General features: G+C 41.1%; 1 protein-coding gene across 2 annotated transcripts; it reads left to right on the forward strand.

Annotated features, from left to right (window-relative positions):
- Positions 1–5,784: 5,784 nt before the first annotated feature.
- On the forward strand, positions 5,785–9,544 carry LOC122729800. Of its 2 annotated transcripts, XR_006353356.1 has the most exons (4): positions 5,785–5,903; positions 6,606–6,937; positions 7,933–8,267; positions 9,224–9,544. XR_006353356.1 is itself a non-coding variant. In XM_043968866.1 (3 exons), the coding sequence occupies exons 2-3, from the start codon at positions 6,619–6,621 to the stop codon at positions 8,214–8,216; spliced, it is 603 nt and encodes a 200-aa protein (XP_043824801.1). In that variant the 5' UTR covers positions 5,785–5,903; positions 6,606–6,618; the 3' UTR covers positions 8,217–8,361. The 2 variants fall into 2 exon arrangements, 1 of the variants encoding a protein (XP_043824801.1); XM_043968866.1 differs by lacking the exon at positions 9,224–9,544 and having other exon boundaries at positions 7,933–8,361.
- The last annotated feature ends 16,302 nt before the right edge of the window (positions 9,545–25,846 follow it).

Consider the following 25,846-nt stretch of genomic DNA (forward strand, 5'->3'; position numbering starts at 1 on the left):
TGCAGCATAAAACGCATTTTTACCATCATACTGTCTTTGGTGAAATTAATATGAGATTTATGAATTATGGAAACATCATTTCAGAGATTAACTGCTCTTACTATGAGCTTTAATGCAGGCCCTGGAGAAAATATATGTACAACAAGAGGAGAGATGGATACACCTAAGTCCATGGTTTACTTAGGATGGAGACTATGTAGACACAATCACTGGACACAGTCCAGTTTTGTCCTCTCTCCCTCCTAAAATAACCTAGTTTAACTTAACTTGTTTTCTTTTTCTCTCACTCAGTCTAATGGCATGGTCAGAATCCATCAACCTGAGGCCTAGCACAATTATTGGATGTCTCGAAACCATGAGATGTGATATGATAACCTTTCCACAACATTTTCAGGTGTCATGAACACATTACTAAATTTGGCTTTGATCAGACACATGGTGGTAAGTAGTGTTATAGATTGCATAACTACCTCAACCCTGTATTATATAAAGGAGGGGAATGTAATGGAATATATTAATTTGATCATTGACAACGCTATGCTAAGGTTTAGTAAAAAAATCCAGCAGTTCAAACAGTTAAAGAAGAGAATCCAGCTTTCCAGACCAGAGTCCAGTTTCCTCCTGATGACGTCTTACCACTCCAAGAAGACAAGAGAACTCTGAGACTTTATATGAACAGTTTTGTTTTGTTGGTTTTGTTTTCTCCTTCTGTTATTATATACACCATCTGTAACATGTAGTCTCTGCAGAGGCCCACCCTCTGCAAGACCAATATCAAAGCATCGTATTCATGAGGGACCACCCCTCTGGACAAAACTTTCCTCTCTCCCTTTTCCATATTAATATTAACATATTGTTAGTTAGCATAGGATATTATATTCTGTTATTTTTGGCTATTTCATTGAGCAAACCCATTCGAGTTTTTCCAACTAAACAAAGGGGAGAATGTGGTAAAAATTATTTGTGGTAAAGATTAATATCGAAAGTTTTAGCTGAATCATTTGAGAGGGGCCACACCTGGCCCACCCTGAGATTACATATGCTACTGAGAAGGACCTCCACTTTCGGGGAGGAAAAATGGGATGCCAAACCTCCTCTTTTCAGGGAGGAAAAAACAGAACGCAACTGGAAAGGAGGGAACTTCTGGGAGGCAGGACATGTTCAAAGAGCTCTCACTCTTTTGCCTGGCAATTAGTCTAGTGGGAGGTCCTTGGACCTGGCAGACCCACATGTTTTGCTCCTTTTCGGGCGACTGCGTTTTTCTAACGAGCAACTGTAAATTGACTGGGGTTGGTGAGTTTAACCCTAAATTCCTTTTAACTAGCTTAATTGGGAACACTCTGGGATTGCATAGGCTAAGCTTAGAGTTAAGACTATCTGTATTTCTACTTCCTTATTTCCTTAATTGGTTTCACCTTTGTGGTTTAATTAATTCCCAAGTAATAAAACCTGATCCTTTATGAACTAAAGCTCAGAGGCTCCTTTTCTTATTGGCCTGGGAGGAATGTATAAAAAGGAAAGTTCAAAGGGGAGATTAAACCTAAAAGAGTCCCTCATATTTCCAGGACCCCAATATTAAGGTGAGTCACCCTAATAACACTCCATATATCAAATTTTGGCCCTCACAGTTGGTAGCATTCTTCATCACTGGCCCTCATGGATGATCAGAGCTCTTAAATCTTTCAAAATTGCTCATTTTTACAATGATGTTGTTATAGTATAAATTATTCTTCTGGTTCTATTCATTTCATTCTGCATCAGTTCTGACAAGTTTTCCCAGGTTTCTCTGAAAACATTTTATTCATTATTTATAACATTCTATTATATTCTTATATCATAATTTCTTTACCTCTTCCCCAGTTGATGGGCACTCCCTTAATTTCCCATTCTTTGCTACTACAAAAAGAGTTGCTATAAATATTTTTGTACACATGGGTCCTTCTCTTTCTTTCTTTAATCTTTTTGGGGTATAGGTCTACTGGCGACATGGCCATAGTAATTTTTGGGGCATAGCTCCAAATTGCTTTCCAAAATATTTCAGAATGGCTAGAACAATTCACAATTCCACCAACATTTGTCATTTTCCTTTTTTACCAACTTTGCAGAAGCTTACAGTTTAAAAAACTAAGGAATGGGAGCAGCTAGGTGGTACAATGGATAAAGCACTAGCTGTGGATTCAGGAGGACCTGAGTTCAAATCTGCCTTAGACACTTGACACTAACTGTGTGACCCTGGGCAAATCACTTAACCCTCATTGTCTCATCAAGAAAAAAAAAAGTTAAAAAAAAAACAAACTGAGGAACCCTAGAGTTGCTTACATTTATTAGGCAAATAGCCTACCCCATGAGAATGGACTTTTGCAAAATATACTAAATAGTCACTAAAAATCATGACAAAGTCTCTCACTCACAGGACCTAGCCCTGTACAAGAAAGAGATGTCCAGAGTAAAGGCTAATCCTAAGGCTGTTACCTTGCTGAGATGATCCTGATCTCTGACCTCTGACCTCTTGACTAAGAGGTGACAGGCCTCAGATGGGAGTCCAACAGGGTGAACCATCAGTAGAAATGCTGTGCCCTGTGAGAAAGCAGGCTCAGCATAGCAAAAAAAAAAAAAAAAATGACCTGCCCAATGTAACAATTGTAATGATGCCACCTGCTGGAGACTTACTGTAGAAAAGCTCTGCCATGAGGTGAAGGTCTTTGAGGGCAAGACCATGTGTCTTTTCTTTGGCGTCACTTCATTTGCTGGTGGAAGGAAGAAGGGGGAGCCTGGCGCTCTGACTCAGGCGCTTCCCTGAGGACTCTGGCGGAGAGCGGAGCTAGGAATGCTCTCTCCCTTTAATAGATAGAGGAATCTAGGCCTTTCTCTCTCTTTACCAAGTTCTTATTCTCCTTAATAAATGCTTAAAAGTCTAACTCTTGCTAAAGCTTATAATTTATTGGCGACCACTCATTAGATATTTTAGACAGACTAGCTAGAATTTTAGTCCTTAACACCAGCATATCTACAGGAAAAATAGAAAGACTTCAGAACCCTAGATCATGACAGCTTTGAACTGCCTTGAGACACACACATTTCCTTCTCTGCTACTATCTACTATATGATGTGTCCCCTCTTCCCATTGACTATGTATTGGGTGGGGGGCGAATTAATTTTTGGGAGGCAATCAGGGTTAAGTGACTTGCCCAGGATGCACAGAAAGTAAGTGTCAGATCACATTTGAATTCAAGTCCTCCTGACTCCAAGGCCAGTACTCTAAGCTACTGTGCCATCTTGACTATGTATTTGATTTTTTATTTTGTTTTGTTTTGTTTTTTCTATGATCCTTTAAAAAATTTAAATAATAAACACTTTTATTTAAATTTTGAGTTTCAGCAGGATGATTTCAGAGAGGCCTGAAAAGACTTATATGAACTGATATATAGTGAAGTGAGCAGAACCAAGAAAACATTGTGCAAGGAGACAGCAATATTGTTTGATGAAGAACTGTGAAAGATTTAACCATTCTCAGCAATACAACCAGCTAAGACAATCCCAAAGGACTATTGATAAAACATACTATTTACCTCCAAAGAAACAACTGATATTAATGAAACAGAAAAAAAAGTAATTTTTTTTTTAGTGAGGCAATTGGGGTTAAGTGACTTGCCCAGGGTCACACAGCTAGTAAGTGTCAAGTGTCTGAGGCCGGATTTGAACTCAGGTCCTCCTGACTCCAGGGCCAGTGCTCTATCCACTGCACCACCTAGCTGCCCCCTAAAATTTTAAAATTAAAAAAAAATTAAATTTTGAGTTTCAAATTTTACCCTTCCTTCCCTCCCACTCCTCCCCCCACCTCCTTGACTATGGATTTGGAAGGAGAATGGGATACAGGAGAATGGGGTAATTGACAGGTGGTTACAATTTTTACTGTGCTATTTCATTAAATGCTTTTGCTTTGAGCTAATTTTTCTTCTGGCTAGTAAAGGTAAACAAATGCTGGGGGGGGGTGGAATTATGAGCTATGGTTTTAAGAGTGGGGATCCACAGAGTACTTTGAACTTGGAGTAATCATCCCCTCAACCTAGGAATACAAATTGCTGGGTGCTACAAATATAACTAGCTGATTAGGTGGAACTATATACTCACCCATCAGTCTAGTGGTCTTTCCAAGTTCTCTCTGACAGATGCTCAAGAGATTTCCCTTTTCCACCATTATCCTGAGTATGGATGGGCTGCCTTAAAAACCAGGATGATCAGATGTAGAATTTGGTAATGATCTCATACATAGCTGCAAATTAACTAAAAATAGGAAAATATATGGCTCCTTACACCACCACCCCATATCTCACCAGTGAGAGTCTCCAGGTTCTCAACTCTTTTTTTTTGTTGTTGTTGTTTTGTTTTTGTTTTGGTGAGGTAATTGGGGTTAAGTGACTTGCCCAGGGTCACACAGTTACTAAGTGTTAAGTGTCTGAGGCCAAATTTGAACTCAGGTCCTCCTGAATCCAAGGCCAGTGCTCTATCCACTGCACCACCTAGCTGCCCTTTTTGTTTTTGTTTTTGTTTTGAGGTTCTCAACTCTTAAGACAGTTCCCAGAACAACCCACTACCCAGGAGAGGATGACAGGAATATGCTCTTCCACCACCCCTTCCCCTCACCCCCAAGGACCTCCAGGACCAGGATACTAAGGAAAGACACAGAGTAAGGATGAGAGAGAAGTTTCTTCCTACAGGCAGGAGCTTTGGAGAAAGAAGTGTTTGGGGTTGGAAAATTTGGGAGAACCTGAACAGACTTAGAATAAACACACTTAAAACTAGAAGAGATCTTTTTTTTTTTTTGGTTAGAAGAGATCTTAAAGATGATTTAACCCAACATTCTAATTCTTATTGATAAGGAAACTAAGGCTGAGAGTTGAAGTCAATAAATATTCATTAAGTGCCTACTATGGGCCAGGTACTGGGGACACACATACAAGTTTTTTTAAAAAGTCAGTCCCTGCCCTCAAAGAGCTTACAATCTAATGGAAGAAGACAATACCCAAAAGGAAATTTTGAAAGGGTCGGGGTAAAGAAAATTACTATAAATGATGGAGAACTTCCAAAGCATTGTAGCTGGTGGGAAATGGGAAGAACCTGAAGCCAATGGCTTCAGTCACAGTCAGAGGTCCAGAGTACTTTTTTTTTTTTCTGGGCCATGGGGGTTAAGTGACTTGCCCAGGGTCACACAGCCAGTAAGTGTCAAGTGTCTGAGGCTGTATTCGAACTCCTGAATCCAGGACCAGTGCTTTATCCACTGCACCACCTAGCTGCCCCCAAGAGTACTTATAAGACTCGAGGACCAGGAAAATCCAATGATGCCCAAGGACATACCGACAGTCATTTATGAACAAATGGAATCTGAACCCATATCCCCTGGTCTCCCAGCTCCTAGAGGGCTTGTTGAATTGGATAAAGCCAAAAGCAGATTAAAAAAAACAGGCTACCAGAAGTGGGATTGGGAGGTTAGCTCCCGTTCTCTCCTTTCCCCAATACCCCCTTCTTCTGCACGTGGATCTCCTTGGGAATCTTGCAGGAAAAAGAGAGAACCCCAGAACGGGTATTTGGAGGCAGTGAGGAGTAGGGGGGGAGGGGGCCCCTTAGCTCAATCTCACCCTTGCACTTTCGTTTTCTCGCTTCTGACAGGGAAAAGGACTAAACTTGGGCGTGGCGGTTGTTGTTTGTTTTGTCTTTGCCCGCCAAACAGAGAGCGCTGCTGAAGGCTGATTGGAGACCGGCTTTCCTCGCTCTGCGTCTGGGGGCGGAGCTGGCCAGGGGCGGAGCTGCCTTTGTGCACCGACCCTCGGATTGAACGGTACCTGGGAATCTAGCTAGTGTAGGTTTTAGAAAACCCACTTAAAGCGATCACTTCGTGAGATCAGGTGAGACATTTGGGGTGGAGGGAACCACAGTGCCCCGGTGTTTAACCCCCTCTGTCCCTCTCGGGCTTGGGGGGTGTTGGGGCGGGGGGAGGAGGGGTGGCCAATTGAGAAGTGTTGCCCCAGAGGGTTTGGAGAGCGCAGAAAAACTGGAGCGACTTCATTCGCTCTTCTCTTCTCCCTCTTCCCTCCCCAACCCCCACCACGCTGGGAGCAATGGTGGTTGAGACAATTTGTCTGTGACCCAGGCTTGCTTGGGAGAAGTCCTCCAGGAGCTAACCCTAAAGAGGAAGGGAGGGAGGGGAGAGTGATTAGGTGTCCATTACCTGCCTACTGCTTTAAAAGCCTTGTATTTCCTGAGGTTAGTGTTCTCCAAGACCCACCTGTATTGAATCATCATGACCTCTCTTTCCCACCTGGGTCCACTCCAAGTTCTTAACCCCCAAGGGTGACCAACGCACGCCATTCCATGTATCAGTCTCTCTACAGCATGGCCCTACCACCTGACCCTTCCGTCTTTTTCTTTGGATTGTCACCCAAACCAGGGATACACCCTTCCCCCCACACCCCCCACCTCCCCACTCTTTTTGGTCCCTCTCCCCTCCCCCACCCCTTTCCCCATCCTTATCTAGCCTCCAATTTCCTTAAGTGAGGTATCTCTCACTGTTCTGTGGTCATCCCACCCCCTCCACTCTGCTTGCCCAGGTGAGCTGGTCCCATGAACCAGGAAGTACAAATTTTTGAGGTGCTCCGGGATCTGAAAGATGCGGAGTTCGAGGTCTTCAAGAAAATTGTGTCTCAGCACCAGGTGGAAGCGTCAACCTGGTCACTTCCAACTGCCTCCCGAGTAGATATTGCCTCCCACCTGGTGAGCTCTTACGGCTCCAGAGCCCTGAGTGTGGTGGCCCAGACTCTGGACCGTGTCCCTGTTCGGCACCTTCGGGAAAAACTTGAAGAGCTGAGGCTTAAAGACTGTACTTGGGAACAGGAGACCAGCATCACCTCCCATACTAGAAGAGAAGCACCCATAGGATTAGGTAAGATCTGACACCCATTCTTAGCCTGGCATAGCTCTGCTGATCTTCGGTGTCCCCTTTAACACTCCTTAAAGCTTTTAATTGCCATATTGTTCTGTTGCCTGATCTTTGTCTTAAATAGTTAAGGACCGGAAACCTAATGTAATGTGATCAGCATTGGGTTTGGAGACAGAACTCAGATTATAACCCTGGCCCTGCTATTTTCTATCTTTGTGACACTGGGCATTGGATTAGTTGGCCTCTGAGGTCCCTCCCAACTCTGGAGCTATGCATCTAGATGGTGTCTACTTGGCATTGCTCTTCATTGCCTATTCAGTTAGTGTCCTTCACATCAGTGATTTAAAAAAAACTTTTACCTTCAAATTTAAAAAAATTTAACAGGCATTTATTATTTTTTCCCTTCTAGCTCCCCTCAGCCTATTAAAAATAGACAAAATAAGGGGCAGCTAGGTGGCGCAGTGGATAAAGCACCAGCCCTGGATTCAGGAGGACCTGAGTTCAAATTTGGCCCCAGACACTTGACACTTACTAGCTTTGTGACCCTGGGCAAGTCACAACCCCAATTACCTCACAAAAAAAAAAAAATAGACAAAATCCTAGTAACAAAGATGCATAGATAATCAGTCATATCCAAAAAGGTGTCTCATGCTGAGCCAATCACCTCTCAGGAAGTAGATAGCATTCTTTAGCATTAGTCCTCTGGAGTCATGGTTGGTTTACCAAAGCTGTTTCTTATTTTAAAATCCTTCTCTGGGTCCTACTCATTTCACATTGCATCAATTTATAGAGTTCTTCCCAGGTTTCTCTGAAACCATCTCTTTTGTCATTAATGGAACAATAATATTCCAGTATATTCATATGCCATCATTTGTTCAGCCATTTCCCGACAAATCAGTATTTAACCTGTGCCCATTGCCCTCATTTCCCCCATTCAACCAAGCTTTAGGGACAGGAGACATCAAAGATGATGACCAACTTTACCTTGCCTTGTCTAGCTGAGCCAGTGGTGACTCAGGAAACATTGATGAAGCTATCCAGGCATGTGGGGCATGAATGGCGGGAGCTGGGCATAATGTGCCTGGGCCTTCAACAGCACCAACTGGATAGGCTAGAGGAAGACAACCCCTTCTTAGCCAGCATGCGAATCTTCCACATGTTCCTACTCTGGAGGAACCGAGAGAAGGAAAAGGCCACAGCCACCAGACTCTACCAACTCTTGTCCAGTGAAAGCATTTCCATTAGCCATGAGGCCCTTGCTGTACTTCAGGAAGCTATCTGATCCCTGCTCAAAGGAGGGAGAGAACACTTCAGATCTTCTTTCTAGATAAAGGTAAGATTCTTCTATTTATAGTTATGAACAACCTGAGCTCTGGCAAATAGAACATGTGCGTTTAAATCATCGAACCACAGGATTTAGGTTATACAGGAACAACTAACTGTCTAGCTTTCCCTTGTGCCCATTCTATTTTTTTTAATCTATCTATCTATCTATCTATCTATTTATTTTGCAGGGCAATTGGGGTTTAGTGACTTGCCCAGGGTCACACAGCTATTAAGTGTTTAAGTGCCTGAGGTCGGATTTGAACTCAGGTCTTCCTGAATCCAGGGCCGGTACTCTATCCACTGCACCACCTAGCTGCCCCTTGTGCCCATTCTATTAATGATACCACCACAATCTCAGTCTTATAGGCTAGAAATCCTAGAAGCTGACTTTGATGTTTCCCTCTCTGTCACCCTACCCCCCAACACCCCCATCCAACCCATCACCAATCTTGTCAAAGAAGAGAGGTTCTACAGCAAGGGCTTCTTTACCTGGGATCCAAGGCTCTTTTGGGAGCTCTGGGTATTCTCTAGTGTAGGGTATGGGTACTCCCTCCCCCAACCCAGCCAACAGCCTCTTCATAGTTTAATAAGTAGCTGGTCTTCAAGGGGTGATATTACTGAAAATTCATCTCCCTCAGCCAGCCTGGAGATCCACCACCTCAGATTTGACCAGGCTGGTCCTTAGGTGGCAAAGTATATATGCAATCCATCACCAGGAATGATTAGGACACAATAAATGCTTAAACAATATTTCTTTTCCCTCTTTCCATCCATCTTTCCCTTCCTTTCTTCCTTCCTTCCCCTCCCTGAACCTCCCTCCTCTAAGAGTTCTTAACTTGGCTTCTTAACCTAGAGAACACAAAGCCCCTATGATTCTATAAACTAGGATGGGGGGGGGGAGAATCTTTATTTTAATATAATTGGTTATCTTTGTAACACATGTATTTTATTCTATGCACTTAGAAACATACTTCTGAGAAGAGCACCACAGGTTTCACCAGATTACTAAAGGAGTCCATCTTACAAAAAGGATGAAGAACCCCTTGTAATATGAGTGAGATTTTCCCCATCCTTAGAATGCAAGTGATTTAACTGTAGTACCAATCAGTTTATAGACTACAAATTCTTTGGTAGCTTAAGCGTTAAAAATGTTTAGCTATCTTTGGTAGCTTAAGATTTTTTAAAAATTAGATATTCATTACCCTTTGACCCAGTGGTACCACTGCTAGGTCTGTATCCCAAAGAGACCATAGAAAAGGGAAAAGGACCCATATGTACAAAAATATTTATAGCAGCTCTCTTTGTGGTGGTAAAGATTTGGAAATCAAGGGAATGCCACTCAATAGGGGAATGACTAAACAAGTTGTGTTATATGAATTGTAATGCAATACTATTGTGCTGTAAGAAACAATGAGCAGGAGGGGTTCAGAGAAACCTGGAAGCACTTACATGAACCGATGCTGACTGAGAGGAATACAATCAGGAGAACATCGTACACAGTAACAGCAACTTTGTGTGATGAACAATGGGGATAGACTTGGCTCTTCTCAGCAGTGCAACAATCCAAAACATTTTCAAAGAACTCATGATAGAAAATGTTCTCGAAAGAAAGGAGGGGGGAACATGGTTTCAACCCTATTCTCATTAGATTTGACTCAAAGAGGGAATAACATATTCATTTGGGATAAAGAAACTTAACTCATTCTTTAGGGAAACAAAAGGGGAAGGGAAAGGGGGGGACTGATAGAAGGGAGGACAAAAGCAAGGGAGAAAAGGGTAAAGAAAAGAGAGGGGGGTGATAAAAAGGGAGGGCAGATCGGGGGAGGCAGGGGTAAGAAGTAAAACGTCGGTGAGGAGGAATAGGGTGAAAGAAGGGGGGAAAAGTACAAAGGGGGTAAATAGAATGGAGGGGAATAGACAGTCAGTAATAATAACTGTGAATGTGAATGGGATGAACTCTGCTATAAAACGGAAGCGAATTGCAGAGTGGATTAAAAACCAGAACCCTACAATATGCTGTTTACAAGAAACACATTTGAAGCAGGGAGATACACACAGAGTAAAGGTAAAAGGCTGGAGCAGAATATATTATGCCTCAGCTAAAGTAAAAAAGGCAGGGATAGCAATCCTTATCTCAGACAAAGTGCAGGCAAAAATAGATCTCATTAAAAGAGATAAGGAAGGAAATTACATCTTACTTAAAGGTACTATAGATAATGAAGTAATATCAATATTAAATATGTATGCACCAAGTGGTATAGCATCCAAGTTCTTAGAGGAGAAGTTAAATGAGTTACAAGAGGAATTAGATAGTAATACTATACTAGTGGGGGATCTGAATCTCCCCCTCTCAGAATTAGATAAATCTAGCCAAAAAATAAATAAGAAAGAAGTGAAAGAGGTGAATAGATTACTAGAAAAGTTAGACATGATAGATGTCTGGAGAAAATTGAATGGGGATAGAAAGGAATATACCTTTTTCTCAGCAGTACATGGCACATTTTCAAAAATTGACCATGTATTAGGGCACAAAAACATCATAGTCAAATGTAGAAAGGCAGAAATAGTAAATGCATCCTTCTCAGATCATGATGCAATAAAAATTACATGTAAGAAAGAGCCAGGGAAAAGTAGAATGAAAATCAATTGGAAACTAAATTTCATTCTAAAGAATGAATGGGCCAAACAAGAAATCATAGAAACAATCAATAACTTTATCCAAGAGAATGACAATAATGAGACAACATACCAAAATCTATGGGATGCAGCCAAAGCAGTGCTTAGGGGAAAATTTATAGCTCTAAATGCTTACATGAATAAAAAAGAGAAAGAGGAGATTAATGAATTGGGCATGCAACTTAAAAAGCTAGAAAAAGAACAAATTAGAAATCCCCAATTAGACACTAAATTAGAGATCCTGAAAATTAAAGGAGAAATTAATAAGATTGAAAGCAAAAAAACTATAGAATTAATCAATAAAACTAAGAGCTGGTTTTATGAAAAAACCAATAAAATAGATAAAATATTGGTTAATTTGATTTAAAAAATGACCAGAAAATGTTCTCAACATCCAGAAAAAAAGAACTGTGAATTATCAAATACAGATGGAATCATACTGTTGGGTTTTTTTCCTTCTCTGTCGGTTAGTGAATACAGAAAGACACCAGTTTTTAAAGGACCACCCTTTCAGGGAGGAGACCTGAAATTCACCACACCTTTAAGTTCTTTAAGAGCACAAAAGGGTGCTTAGCGAATCTTTTGCTTTTTATTTTTGTTTCTTTTGCTTTTCTTTAAAACTCAATTTTGTAAACTAAGTGACTTTTCAAAGACATTTTAAGTATATGCTGTGAGTGGGGCCATTGGTTCTAATGGTTTTTTTTCTCTTTTATGGGATTCTGTTTAACTAAAAAAGAGGGTTATTGAACCCTATTGCTTGATACCTCACTGAAAACATTGAATATTGAATCTTGCTAATTGAAGTCTTTCTTTTTGATAAATTGATCACCACTTTAAGCATTTGCTGTTATACTAGAGAATTCATGTATAAGATGATGTGGTTTACTTGCTAAAAGAAGATTATGTAATAATGTCTAATATAATCAGCTATTTACATTCATTTATTACTTATATGTCATTATACTCTGGGTATGGTTTGGAATTATTGTATATATCACTTATATATTCTCAGTTATGCAGCATAGCACGCATTTTTACCATCATACTGTCTTTGGTGAGATTGATATGAGATTTCGGAAGTATGGAAACTTATCATTTCAGAGACTAAGTTGCTGTGAACTCTGATGCAGGCCCTGGAGAGAATATATGTGCAACAAAAGGAGAGACAGGTAAGTCCATGGTTTGCTTATGATGGTGACTATGTAGAACACAATTACTAGGCACAGTCCAGTATTCATCCTCTCTCCCTCCTAATTTAACCTAACTTAACTGAACTTATTTTTCTTTTTGTCTCACTCAGTCGAACTCACCTGTGGCCTAGCATAATCACTGACTGTCTCGGAACCATGAGATATGGTATGATAACCTTTCCATAACATTTTCAGGTGTCATGAACACATACTAAATTTGGCTTTGATCCAGACACATGGTGGTAAAAAGTGTTATAAATTGCATAACTACCTCAACCCTCTATTAGAAGTCCAAGGATATAAAGGAGGGAATGTAATGGAATTTATTAATTTGATTATTGACAATGCTATGCTAAGGTTTAGTAAAAATGCAGCAATTCAAACAGTTAAAGAATCCAGCTTTCCAGACCAGAGTCCAGAATCCAGTTTTCCAGACCAGAATCCAGTTTCCTCCTGATGACATCTTACCACTTCAAGAAGACAAGAGAACTCAGAGACTTTATATGAACTGTTTTGTTTTGTTAGTTTTTACTATCTCCTTTCTGTTATATTATACACCATCTGTAATATGTACTCTCTGCAGAGGTCCTCCCTTTGCAAGACCAATGTCAAAGCATCTTTTCATGAGGACAAAAAAATCGCCCCTCTGGACAAAACTTTCCTCTCCTCCTTTTCTATATTGTCGTTAACATATTATTAGTTTGCAATAGTTATTATATTCTGTTATTTTTTACTGTTCTGTCAAGGAAACATTTCGTTTCTTGAGGAATCAAAGGGGGGAATGTGGTAAAAAGTTTTTAACCATCGGTTAGTGAATACGGAAAGACGCCAGTTTTTAAAGGACCACCCTTTCAGGGAGGAGACCGACGGCCGTGCATGGGCTACATATGCCAGTCCGGCTGCTAAGCACTCCACTTCCCGGGGTGGGAACTTAAAAGGCAAGGAAAGAACAGAAGTGGGAGCTCTTTTCGGCTCTCCTTGTTCGCTGGCTGCGCTGCACACACAGAGGCTGACAGAGGTTGGACTGGGCCCGGCTCGCCGTAGCAGCACGTGCTTGACTCGGCTCTCCCCCCCAAAAGGTGGCCTTGGGCTTTTGGTGAGTTTTATACGGAATATAGACTAAACTTAGACTTAAGACTATTTGTTTTGTATTTCTACTTTCCTATCCCTCTAATCAACATCACCTTGTAATTTCCAAATAATAAAAGCTCTAACTAGAGATCAGAAGCTTCTTCCATTTACTAGTCTGGGAGATAAATAAGGGAAAAGGTTAAAAGGGGAGGTTAATGCTCTAGTATCCAATTTTAAATCTCACATTCCCCTTGTGTTCTGATTTTTTCACAAGATGATTGTACACATACAGCCTATATCAGACTGCTTTCCATCTTGGGGAGGAGGGAGGGAAGGGAGTGTGGAAGAAAAAATTTGGAACTAAAAATCCTGTGAAAACAAATGTTGAAAAGTATCCTTATATATAACTGGAAAATAATAAAATACATTTTAAAAATTAGATATTCTTTACTAATGTAAGATGGCTATTGAAAGGAGCTAAGGCAAATGCTAACTTATCTACTCTACAAGTTTAACGAAAGATTCAACTATTTGACTTCCATTTGTGTTTAGGTATAGCCACCAATCAGCTTAAAGGTCAGATACCTAAAATAGTAACTTCTGAGCTATAAGGGACCAGTCAGAGTGGGAGAGAAGTTGGAAAGCCAAGCTTAACCAATATGGTGGAAAGTTTTGATAGCTGAGAAACAACTCAGAGAAAGGCCAGAGAGGCTACGTCTGAGATGGCAAAGATGAAATCATGTAGATGATTTCTTATGTTATGAACCTGTTACTTAGTAACGGCTATTTTAAGTAAGATATATAGAATGAATGGCAGGTGATCGCACTAGTGTATATCTGATGGTTTCTTTCTTCCTAGTCCATGTTTATTGTATTTGTACCCCTTAGATTATGTTAATTTGTGGGAGGAATCATGGTGTAAAAATATCTGTGGATCCTGAGGCTCTGGGTCTTTGGGTGCTAGACCTGAGACTGACTCTATTGTGAGGCAGGATCCCTCTCAATAAACCTATTTTTTTTTTTTTGGCTTGGAGACTTTGGTTTTTGTTTTGTTGTTTTGTGGGTTTTGTTTTGTTTTTTGTGATGCAGTTGGGGTTAAGTGACTTGCCCAGGGTCACACAGCTAGTAAATGTGTCTGAGGTCAGACTTGAATTCAGGTCTTCCTAAATCCAGGGCTGGTGCTCTATCCACTAAGCCACCTAGCTGCCCCTAGATTTTGGTTTTTTCTTCATCTAAGACTGTGACTTAGAAATCTTTGCAACAGTGAAGAACCCCAGTGAAGCTGGGAGTGGAGGGAGAGGAGAAAAGGGGCGTGGGGGGCTACACCATTGTCTGGATATGTCTTTCTACATCCTTTGCTCTTACTCCAGTTTAGCCAATGGCTTTCTCCTTTTCCTAGGTCAACTGATACCAAGAAGGAAATGCTCTGGATTGTTGAACACTTGGAAATGTTTATTCCCTGACTATAAATGAATAAATTGATGTTCTATTTGCAACCTGGCCTCTGGTGAGTTTGGGTGGGATTGAGCCCCTTCTCTACAGCTTGTCCTTCCCCTGAGTAAAAGAGTAATCTATGTTCTGGACGTGCATAGCTGAAAGATTAGACACTGGATGCTTATGGTGTAGTGCCCCCATGAAGCTCAAACTGAAAAAGCCAGTTGTCCTTACTCATTAATGGTTCACCCATTACATTCAGCACTAGTGAATATAGATTTCAGAATTAAGTGATTTCCTACCTGCTTTTCCTTAAAACCTCTAATTCATCAAGAAACAAGGACAGGGTTACACAAAAGCCAATGGTCATTTTTATTTGTAATGGGCATCAGTAGATCTCTGATCTCACTGATAACAGGGAACAGTTAAATATTACTTGAATCAAAACACTTTACATATGTTGTCATATAGTGGATACTCACGATAGCACTAGAGGCAGCTATGTGGCAGAATGTAATACGGCACCATGCCAGGAATCGGGAAGACCCATGTTCAAATCCATTCTTACAGACTTAATAGCTGTGCAACTCTGGGCAAGTCATTTAACTTCTGTCTCAGTTTCTTCAACTATAAAATTAGGAATAACAACAGCACCTAACACAAGGTTGTTGTAAGAATTAAATGAGATTTGAAGTGCTTAGCACTTCTACCTGGAACATAGGTGCTTAATAAATGCTTATTTCATTTGTATAATGACTATATGGCTAACTACTTACTGAATATAACACATGGATATTTCAAAAGTACACGCATATCTATGCTACTGAGCAGTTAATCACAAGCAAAACACAGCTAACAAACCAAAGTTGCAAAATTACATTAAAAAATAGTTCCGAGGGCAGCTAAGTAGGTGGCGCAGTAGATAAAGCACCAGCCCTGGATTCAGGAGGACCTGAGTTCAAATCCAGCCTCAGATACTTAACACTAGCTGTGTGACTCTGGGCAAGTCACTTAACCCCAATTGCCTCACCAAAAAAAAAAAAATAGTTCCAAGGGGCAGCTAGATGGCACAGTGGATAAAGCACAGGCCCTGGATTCAGGAAGAGGACCCGAGTTCAAATCTGCCTCAGACACTTGACACTAGCTGTGTGATCCTAGGCAAGTCACTTAACCCTCATTGCCCCACCAAAAAACAAAAGGTAGAAAATTTAAAAAAATATTTCCATAGCTAATCTCAACAATATAAGGATCTAAGACAATTCTGAAAGATTGAGGATAAAAATGCTGTCCACCTCCAGGGAAAGAACTGATGGAGCCTGAAGCAGATCAAAGCACTTTTTTTTTTTTTTTTTTGCAGGGCAATGAGAATTAAGTGACTTGCCCAGGGTCACACAAGTAGTTATTGTCAATTATCTGAAGCCATATTTGAATTCGGGTCCTCCTGAATCCAGGGCCAGTGCTTTATCCACTGTACCACCTAGCTGCCCCCAAAAGCACATTTTTTTTTTTAACTTTATGTTTCAGGGGTGGGGGTTGGATGTTTTGCAATGTGGCTAATGTGGAAATATGTTTTACATGATTGAATATGTATAATCTATAGCAGAGTGCTTGCCTTCTCAAGGAGTGGGAAGGGGAGGGAAGAAGGTAGAGAAATGGAACTCAACAATTTTTAAAAGAATATGAAAAATTGTTTTTCCGAGTAATTGAATAAAAGAATTTTTAATGTAATTCTAGCATATGACCAATGTTAAGGGCTAAAATTCTAGCTAAACTGTCTAAAATATCTAATGAGTGGTTGCCAATAAATTATAAGCTTTAGCAAGAGTTAGACTTTTAAGCATTTATTAAGGAGAATAAGAATTTGGTAAAGAGAGAAGAAAAGGCCTAGATTCCTATCTATTAAAGGGAGAGCACATTTCTAGCTCCGCTCTCCACCAGAGTCCAAAAGAAAGAGAGTGAGAGTGAGCTCCAGTCTCTTCCTCCCACTAGCCGGTCCTGACGCCAAAGAAAAGACTCCTGGTCTTGCCCTCAAAGACCTTCCCTTCATGGGCAGAACTCTTGTACAGTAAGTCTCCAGCAGGTGGCGTCATTTCAATCGTTACACCAATAAGGACAAAATGTTGTGTCTCTTCAAAAAAATCTGCTTTCTGGAAAGGGGAAAGTAAAAAAAATGCAAAGAAAATTTGTTTTCTAAAATGGGAAGATGAAATCCCTTTTTGAGATAAAAATGACCATAGCAAAACACATCTGAAACTTTCTAATTCAAAGAAGTTTCCTGCCATTCAGACTGCTTACCTGAAGCAACACACATTCCTCTAGTGTTAGAAAGGAGGCCTCTCTGGATTCAAACTCAAAATCTGAGGTGGGTCAAGGAAATCCTTTAAACTTGTTCTTTGGGGTGTTTTTGCAGGGCAATGAGGGTTAAGTGACTTGCCCAGGGTCACACAGCTAGTAAGTGTCATGTGTCTGAGGCCAGATTTGAACTCGGGTACTCCTGAATCCAGGGCCAGTGTTTTATCCACTGCGCCACCTAGCTGCCCCCAGCAGGCCTTTATTTTTTAAAAAATCCAATATAAACTCATGTAAGAATTAGATTTATCTGATCCCTTAGATATTGTTAGTCAAAAAGAAATGCTTTGGGGCAGCTAGGTGGCGCAATGCATAGAGCACCGGCCCTGGAGTCAGGAGTACCTGAGTTCAAATCCGGCCTCAGACACTTAACACTTACTAGCTGTGTGACCCTGGGCAAGTCACTTAACCCCAATTGCCTCACTTAAAAAAAAAAAAAAAAGAAATGCTTTTTAGATTCAAACTGTGCTCCTGATCACTACCCCTTAACTGGGAAGCTGTGCACCTAATGCCAAATCCAGAAAGAAGGCCAGTAGTAAATAAGGAATAAACCCATTTATCCCAGAGGAAAGGAAAACAAGTCTAAAGAGGCATAGATAAGAGAATATCGCAGTCTATACAGAATGAAGAATGAGATAGCTCACTCAAGAGAGTCTCAGATCTGGGGGCAGCTAGATGGCGCAGTGGTTAAAGCACCGGCCCTGGATTCAGGAGTACCTGAGTTCAAATTCGGCCTCAGACACTTAACACTTACTAGCTGTGTGACCCTGGGCAAGTCACTTAACCCCCATTGCCCTGCAAAAAATAAAAAAATTTTAAAAAATTAAAAAAAAAAAAAGAGAGAGTCTCAGATCTCACCAAAAGGAAAATTCCTAAAAGTCTGTTGTGTAGGGAGCCCTTAGGGATAGATACGATTGAGATGCTACCTCCTCTACTTGTCTTATCTTCTTCCTAAACTTTCTCTCCCTTCATAGACCTGAAAAGAGTCTGGAACTCTCTCCTCACCAATGAGGACTGCATTATGCAAATAGCCTTGAGCATTAATATTACTATGATGAACCTCTCCAAGCTGAGCTAGGCTGGTCCTCAGAAATCAGGAATCATCTGGTGCATTGCTGGGTTCACTGGAAGCATTTCTAATTTTGTAAAATGTGGATGGTGAGGTTTATCAATACTAGATTAATATGATCATTTACTTCTGTGAAGGCCAGTGTTGAAAGTGGATTTGGGAAGCAGCTAAGTAGCTCAGTGGATAAAGCTCCAGCCCAGGATTCAGGAGGACCTGAGTTGAAATCTGGCCTCAGACACTTGATACTTACTATCTGTGTGACCCTGGGCAAGTCACTTAACCCTCATTGCCCTGCAAAAAAAAAAGAAAAAGAAAAAAGAAAGTGAATTTGGTTGGGGTAATGCCCATCAATTGGGGAATGGCTGAACAAGTTGTGGTTTATGTATGTAACGGAATACTATTGTGCTGTAAGAAATTATGAGCAGGCAGATTTCAGAGAAACCTAGAAAGACTTAAGTAACAGCAGCACTGTGTGATGATCAGCTGTGATAGACATCTCAGCAATACAATGATCCAAGACAATTTCAAAGGACTCATGATGGAAAATGTTCTCCACATCCAGAAAAAAGAACTGTGGGTTCTGAATGCAGATTGAACCTTAACTGTTTCTACTTTTGTTTTTGTTTTTTTCTTTTTTGAGGTTCTTCCCTTTTGTTCTGATTCTTCTTTCACAACATGACTAATGCAGAAATATGTTTGATGTGATTGTACATATATAACCTATATCAGATTGCTTTCTATCTTGGGGAAGGGGCAGGGAAGGAACAGAGAAAAATTTGGAACTAAAAATCTTGTGAAAACAAATGTTGAGGGGCAGCTAGGTGGCGCAGTGGATAAAGCACTGGCCTTGGATTCAGGAGGACCTGAGTTCAAATCCAGCCTCAGACACTTGACACTTACTAGCTGTGTGACCCTGGGCAAGTCACTTAACCTTCATTGCCTCGCCAAAAAAAAGAAAAAGAAAAAAAAACAAATGTTGAAAACTATCTTTATATGTAACTGGAAAATAATAAAATACTTTTATGATTAAAAAAAAGAATAAAGTTTCTTAAATGCATGAAGTAAACACACAGGATTACAAAGAGAAACAATTATGTTGAAATAAAAATGTAATTTTTTCTCCCAAAAATAAATAATGAATGATTTTTTTAAAAAAACAAAAGTGGGCCTGGGGGAGAACATACCTGCTCCATTTTGTTCTGTTTTTGCCAGTTTCTTTTGCTAAATCTCAGCACGTACAGACACATATCAGTTTCCTACAATACCTCCTTCTCCTCCCACATCATTTTACAAAAAAAGTTTCTGGAGGACTTGGAATAATTACAAGAATTTATCTCCTCTTTAGAAGAAGTTTAACAAATATTAACTCACCTGTTCTTCAGTCTTTTGGGTAACTTCCAGTTTTCCAGAGTCTATTTTGGGTTTTCTTGGCAAAGATACTAGAGTGGTTTGCCATTTCCTTCTCCAGTTCATTTTACAGATGAGGAAACTGAGACAAACAGAATTAAGTGACTTGCCCGTGTTCACATAACTAGTAAATATCTGAGGCAAGATTTGCACTCAGGAAGATGAGTTTCTGACTCCAGGCTCAGATTTCTCCATGTAATTGTCCTTTGTTGTTTTTGGTCTGTTGTAAATGACTATGCTGAAAGACAATTTTTTCCTTTGTAACATTTTAAGCGTCCTAAGAAGGACTTTTCCACCCTATTTCACCTACATGTTCTTACCGCAAATTGCTTCGTAAGAAACACATCTGGGGGCAGCTAGGTAGTGCAGTGGATAAAGCTCCAGTCCAGGATTCAGGAAGACCTGAGTTCAAATGCTGCCTCAATACACTTGACATTTACTAGCTGTGTGACCCTGGGCAAGTCACTTAACCCTAAAACAAAAGTTCTTCTGATACCACTCTCCAAGGCAGAGTAACTGGAATAATGGACTAGACCTAGGATACCAAGGGAGGAGGCTTAGACAAGGAGAAAGGAGAAATTCTTTCCTGGGGCAGGAGTTTTGGACAGAAGTGTTTGGGGTTGGCAAATTTGGGAGAACCTGGAAAGATGTAGAATAATACATTTGGAGGTAGAAGGGACCTTAAAGGTCATTTAGCCCACCACCCTGGTTTTTATATATATAGGGAAACTAAGACTGAGAGCTTAAGCATCTTATCGAAGATCATGCAGATTGGCCTGTATGAAGAGCTGGCATTTGTTTGTGTGGTTTTCCCCCTTTGGGGAGGGGGGGGGCAGAGCAATGAGGGTTAAGTGACTTGCACAGGGTCACATAGCTAGTAAGTGTTAAGTGTCTGAGACCGGATTTGAACTCAGGTCCTCCTGAATCCAGGGCCGGTGCCCTATCCACTGCGTCACCTAGCTGCCCCCACACATTCCTTTTCAACTTTCATTGTGAAAAGTTACTAAAATCTGGTCATCGTGGTTTGCCTTTTCTCTACCAGGCAGAGAGAACCTGGCTTCCCTTGTTCTGCCTCTGAGACATAGCCAGGGCTAGAGCTACCTCGTCCAGAAGCTCAGCTAAAATCTTCCTGGAAGCTAACTTAAGTTTTTGTTTGTTTGTTTGTTGTTGTTTTAGTGAGGCAATTGGGGTTAAGTGACTTGCCCAGGGTCACACAGCTAGTAAGTGTGTGTTAAGTGTCTGAGGCTGGATTTGAACTCAGGTACTCCTAACTCCAGGGCCGGTGCTCTATCCACTGAGCCACCTAGCCACCCCGAAGCTAACTTAAGTTTAACCTGATTAAAGAGACCCAAGCATGAGAATAGGTGAGACTGGGGATGGAGGGAACCACAGGACAGGGATGTTAAGCCTGCTCTAGGTTTGGATGGAGCAAAGGTGTCTAGGAAAGAAGGGATTTTGCCCCTGTGGAGTTGGGGAGCCTGGAAAAAATGGGGGAATGGCCTTGTTCCCCTTCCTTTTCAGCTCCTCTGCTCCTCCCACACTTCCTTCCTGGAGTAAGCCAGCATCATTTCCCCATAATGTCATGGCACAGGTTGGCTTGGCAAAGCCCTCCAGGAGCTAAATCTCAACAACAAGGTATGAGCTACAAGTTCTCCCAGGATCTACATGACCTGCCTACTGTAAAAATCCCTACATTTCCTGAGGTCTGTGTTCTTCAAGACCCCATTGTGGGGGCAGCTAGGTGGCGCAGTGGATAAAGCACTGGCCCTGGATTCAGGAGTACCTGAGTTCAAATCTGGCCTCAGATGCTTGACACTTACTAGCTGTGTGACCCTGGGCAAGTCACTTAACCCCCATTGACCCCCACACACAAAAAAAAGACCCCATTGTACTGTCATGATCTTACCTTCCCACCTAGGCCCACTCCTAGTTCTTAACCCCCAGTTGAAACCCACTCATTCATCATTCTGTGACTTCTCCACCTGTCCCTTCTCTTTTTCTTTGGGTTGACTCTCCTCTACCTCTCTCCCAACCTTTTGGTCCTTCCCCCCTGGCCCCCCTCAACACCTTCCCTATTTTTATTTAGTCCCCTATCTGCTTAAGTGGCCAGTCAGGTTCCTGATATTTCTCTCCCTGTCCTGTAGCCACCCAACACCTCACTACACTGTTCGCACAGGTGGGTATCCTGGCCCCACTACAATCAGAGCAGCTTTTTATACAGTTTGGTTACAAAAGTTTTTTACATAAAGATCACTGCTGCAAACTTAACAAAGACTGTGATTGGTCCATAATTATGCCAAGTTGCAAAAGGGGGTGGGGATCTCCAGAATCCATAGTAACAAGGAAAACATATAGTTGAACATCATCCTCTAGAAAGTCTCTAAGAATGCAGGCCAACCTCCCCACCCCACCCCTCTGCACCCCATACCAGAAAGACTCAGTGCTAGGAAAAACATCTGACCAGGAGGGATCAATTTCCATCCATTTTCCTTATCTCCCTCAAGAAGCAAGACCACTTTTATTTGGGTACAGTCTCTTATAAACTTTCCTACTAAGGCCTATACAAAGTTAATCCCAATCTAAACCCTAGAAATTGGTTACAGTGTTTACTAAAACTTTTAACTATTTATAAATAACTGATTTCACATTCCCCCTTTTTCTTTTCTTCATCCCAGATTTTTATCACAACAGATTCTTTTAGGCTAGAAATCCCAAAGGTTGTCTTTGATTCTTCCTTCTCTGTCACCTGCTTCTATCTAGCCAGTCACCAGATCATAAGGAAGTCTTGAGTTCAAATCAAGCTTCAGATACTTCCTAGATGTGTCCCCATAGACAAGTCGGTTAAACTCTGTGTGTCTCAGTTTCCTCAGTTGTAAAAAATGGCACTCCCAATGCCCCCTACCTCACAGGATTGTTGTGAGAATCAAATGAGAAATTTGTCAACTCCTTAGCACACTGCCTGACACCCAGTAGTATTCAGTTATTTTTCGACTGTCATCAGACTCTATTTGAAACTGTTTTGTTTGAAAACCCTTTGGGGGGTTTCTGGGCAAAGATATTAGTTTGCCATTTCTTTCTCCAGCTCATTTTACAGAAGAAGGGCAGCTAGGTGGCACAGTGGAAAGAGCACCAGCCCTGGATTCAGGAGGTCCTGAGTTCAAATCCAGCCTGAGACACTTGACACTTACTAGCTGGGTAACCCTGGGCAAGTGACTTAACCCTCATTGCCCTACAAAATAAATAAATAGTATAATCAGATGAAGAAACTGAGGCAAACAGGATTAAGTGACTTAAGTGATTAATTCAATTAATTTTTCTAGGACTTGTCTTTGTCCCCATAAGCTCTCCCTATCCCTGTCTGCAATATTAGATTGATGGACAGCCTTGTGGTAGACTAAATAATAATTTTAAAAAGCCCACTTACAAAGGTAGAAACAGGTTCTTGTTTTCTGGGCAAAGATATTAGTTTGCCATTTCTTTCTCCAGCTCATTTTACAGAAGAGGGGCAGCTAGGTGGTGCAGCGGCTTTAAATTCAAGAGGACCTGAGTTCAAATCCGAATTTTGACACATGACACTTACTAGCTCTGTGACCCTGGACAAGTCACTTAACCCCAATTGCCTCACAAAAACAGATAAATAATTTTTTTTTAAAAAAAGGGGGGCAGCTAGGTGGCGCAGTGGATAAAGCACTGGCCCTGAATTCAGGAGGACCTGAGTTCAAATCTGGCCTCAGACACTTGACACTTACTAGCTGTATGACCCTTGGCAAGTCACTTAACCCCCACTGCCCTGAAAAAAAAAAAAAAAAGATAGTATTCAGTTCAAGCAAAGCTTATGTCTTTCCCTGCCTTAGGAGAAAGGTGATCCTCCTGTGAGAGCCATTCTCAGTTCACATTAAAAGCATTTTAACCAGTGAGTAAATTTTAAAACATAGGGAAATAAAGGGTCCACACTGCACACGCTTCCTTTTCTTTTCTTTGTTTTTTCTTTGTTTTTGTGTGTGTGTGTGTGTGTGTGTGTGAGGCAATTGGAGTTAAGTGACTTGCCTAGGGTCACACAGCTAGAAAGTGTTAAGTGTCTGAGGCTGGATTTGAACTCAGGTCCTTCTGAATCCAGGGCCAGTGCTCTATCCACTGCACCACCTAGCTGCCCCAGATGCCTCCTTTTCAATCAAAGGCACCATGGACATTTGTAGTTACTCTTCCCTTCAGCTAAAAAGACCCTGGAATACTAAGTCACTTAACCCTCATTGCCCCACAAAAAAAAAAAAGTGAAAATTTGTTTATACATATAACTTGGGGGAAAAAAAAGAATAGCACCTAACTCAAGGTTCTTGTGAGTGACATGGGGCTTAGGATAAATCAGAAGTTTCTCCTGTGAGAAGCAAAACCAAAGATGGTCAGATAACATGACAGACATATGGAGGAATCAAGGGACTATTAAAGTTTAGACTGACCAACTAGATATCAGGACGGACACATATAAGAAATAAGGGGGGGGGCAGCTAGATGGCGCAGTGGTTAAAGCACCGGCCTTGGATTCAGGAGTACCTGAGTTCAAATTCGGACTCAGACACTTAACACTTACTAGCTGTGTGACCCTGGGCAAGTCACTTAACCCCCATTGCCCCGCAAAAAAAAAACAAAACAAAAAAAGAAATAAGGGGAGATAAAATTCATTTATTTACTTTTATTTATTTAGAAATTTCCCCAAGTTACATGTAAAAACAAATTTTAACATCAATTTTTAAAACTTAGTGTTCCAAATTCTTTTCCTCCCTTCCTACCCAGCCGGCCTTAAGAACTCAAGCAATTCAATATAAGTTATGTGCTTGGAGGTTTTTTTAGGGGTTGGGGTAATTGTGTCAGGAAGTCTGCGCAGCCACTGCAATTCAATATAAGTTATATGTGCAGAAAACATTTCCACCTTAGTCATGTTGTAAAAGAAAATAGACAAAAGACCAAAAAGTTATACCATCAGATCTTTCTTTGTAGATGGATTGCACTTTTCATAAGTGCTTCAGAGTTGTTCTAAATCATTGCTTTCCTGAAAATAACCAAGTCATTCACAGCAGATCATCTTACAATATTGCTATTATTTTGTATATAGTACATTTTACTTTGTATCAGCTCATGTATGTCCTCCAGGCCTTCCTGATTGCATCCTGCTCATCATTTCCCACAGCACAATAGCGTTTCATCCCAATCTCATCCCACAATTTGTTCAGTCAGTCCACAATTAATGGGAATCACCTCAATTTCAAATTCAACTTTTTAAAAAATCTCTTTTTAGGATACCAACCTAGTAGTGGTATTACTAGGTCAAACACTATGCATGGTTTTATAGTCCTTTGGAATTGGTTCCAAATTGCTCTACAGAATATTTGTTGTTGTTTTTTAGTGAGGCAATTGAGGTTAAGTGACTTGCCCAGGGTCACTCAGCTAGTAAGTGTTAAGTGTCTGAGGCCGGATTTGAACTCAGGTCCTCCTGAATCCAGGGCCGGTGCTCTATCCACTGTGCCACCTAGCTGCCCCTCTACAGAGTATTTGAATCAGGTTACAACTTTACCAAGAGTATATTAATGTCTCATTTTTCCCATATCCCGCACAACATTTGTCATTTTCCTCTGCTGTCTTATTATCCAATGGAGATAAAATTCTTTAGCAGGAAAGTTAATTAGGCATGGCTACTACCTGACCAGAGTTAGGAGGCAGAGATAACCCCAGAGGTCAGGACAATCATTTCAAAAAAATCCCCTTGACTCTCAGGACAAGCATCCAGACTTTCCCCACCCCACCCCCCAAAAAGGAGCTTTCCAGTTTTCAAGTGGACACCCCATTTATCCTCTATAAAAGCTTTTGCCTTCCTTCTGTTCTGGGATGAGGATGTTTCTAAGCCACTTTCTCCCCTTGAGCTGAAGTCTTTGACTTCCCTTTTGGTAACTTACCCTAGTGCCAAATAAAAAAACACTTTAGGGGCAGCTAGGTGGCGCAGTGGATAGAGCACCGGCCCTGGATTCAGGAGGACCTGAGTTCAAATCCGGCCTCAGACACTTTACACACTTACTAGCTGTGTGACCCTAGGCAAGTCACTTAACCCCAATTGCCTCACCAAAAAAAAACAACAAACATTTTAACTCTAATTGTAGTGTTTGAGAGTGTAATTCTTTACTGAGGAATGCCTAAGGATCATGAATGTAATGGAATAGGACTATTGAAGTTTGACCTAGCCTGCTGACAAGGGTCTTTTTTTTGTTTTTTAAGGCAATTGGGGTTAAGTGACTTGCCCAAGGTCACACAGCTAGTAAGTGTTAAGTGTCTGAGGCTGGATTTGGACTCAGGTACTCCTGACTCCAGGGCCGGTGCTTTATCCACTGCGCCACCTAGCTG

The sequence above is a fragment of the Dromiciops gliroides genome, chromosome 5 (genome assembly GCF_019393635.1).
Source record: "Dromiciops gliroides isolate mDroGli1 chromosome 5, mDroGli1.pri, whole genome shotgun sequence".
NCBI classification, from domain to species: Eukaryota; Metazoa; Chordata; class Mammalia; order Microbiotheria; family Microbiotheriidae; genus Dromiciops; species Dromiciops gliroides.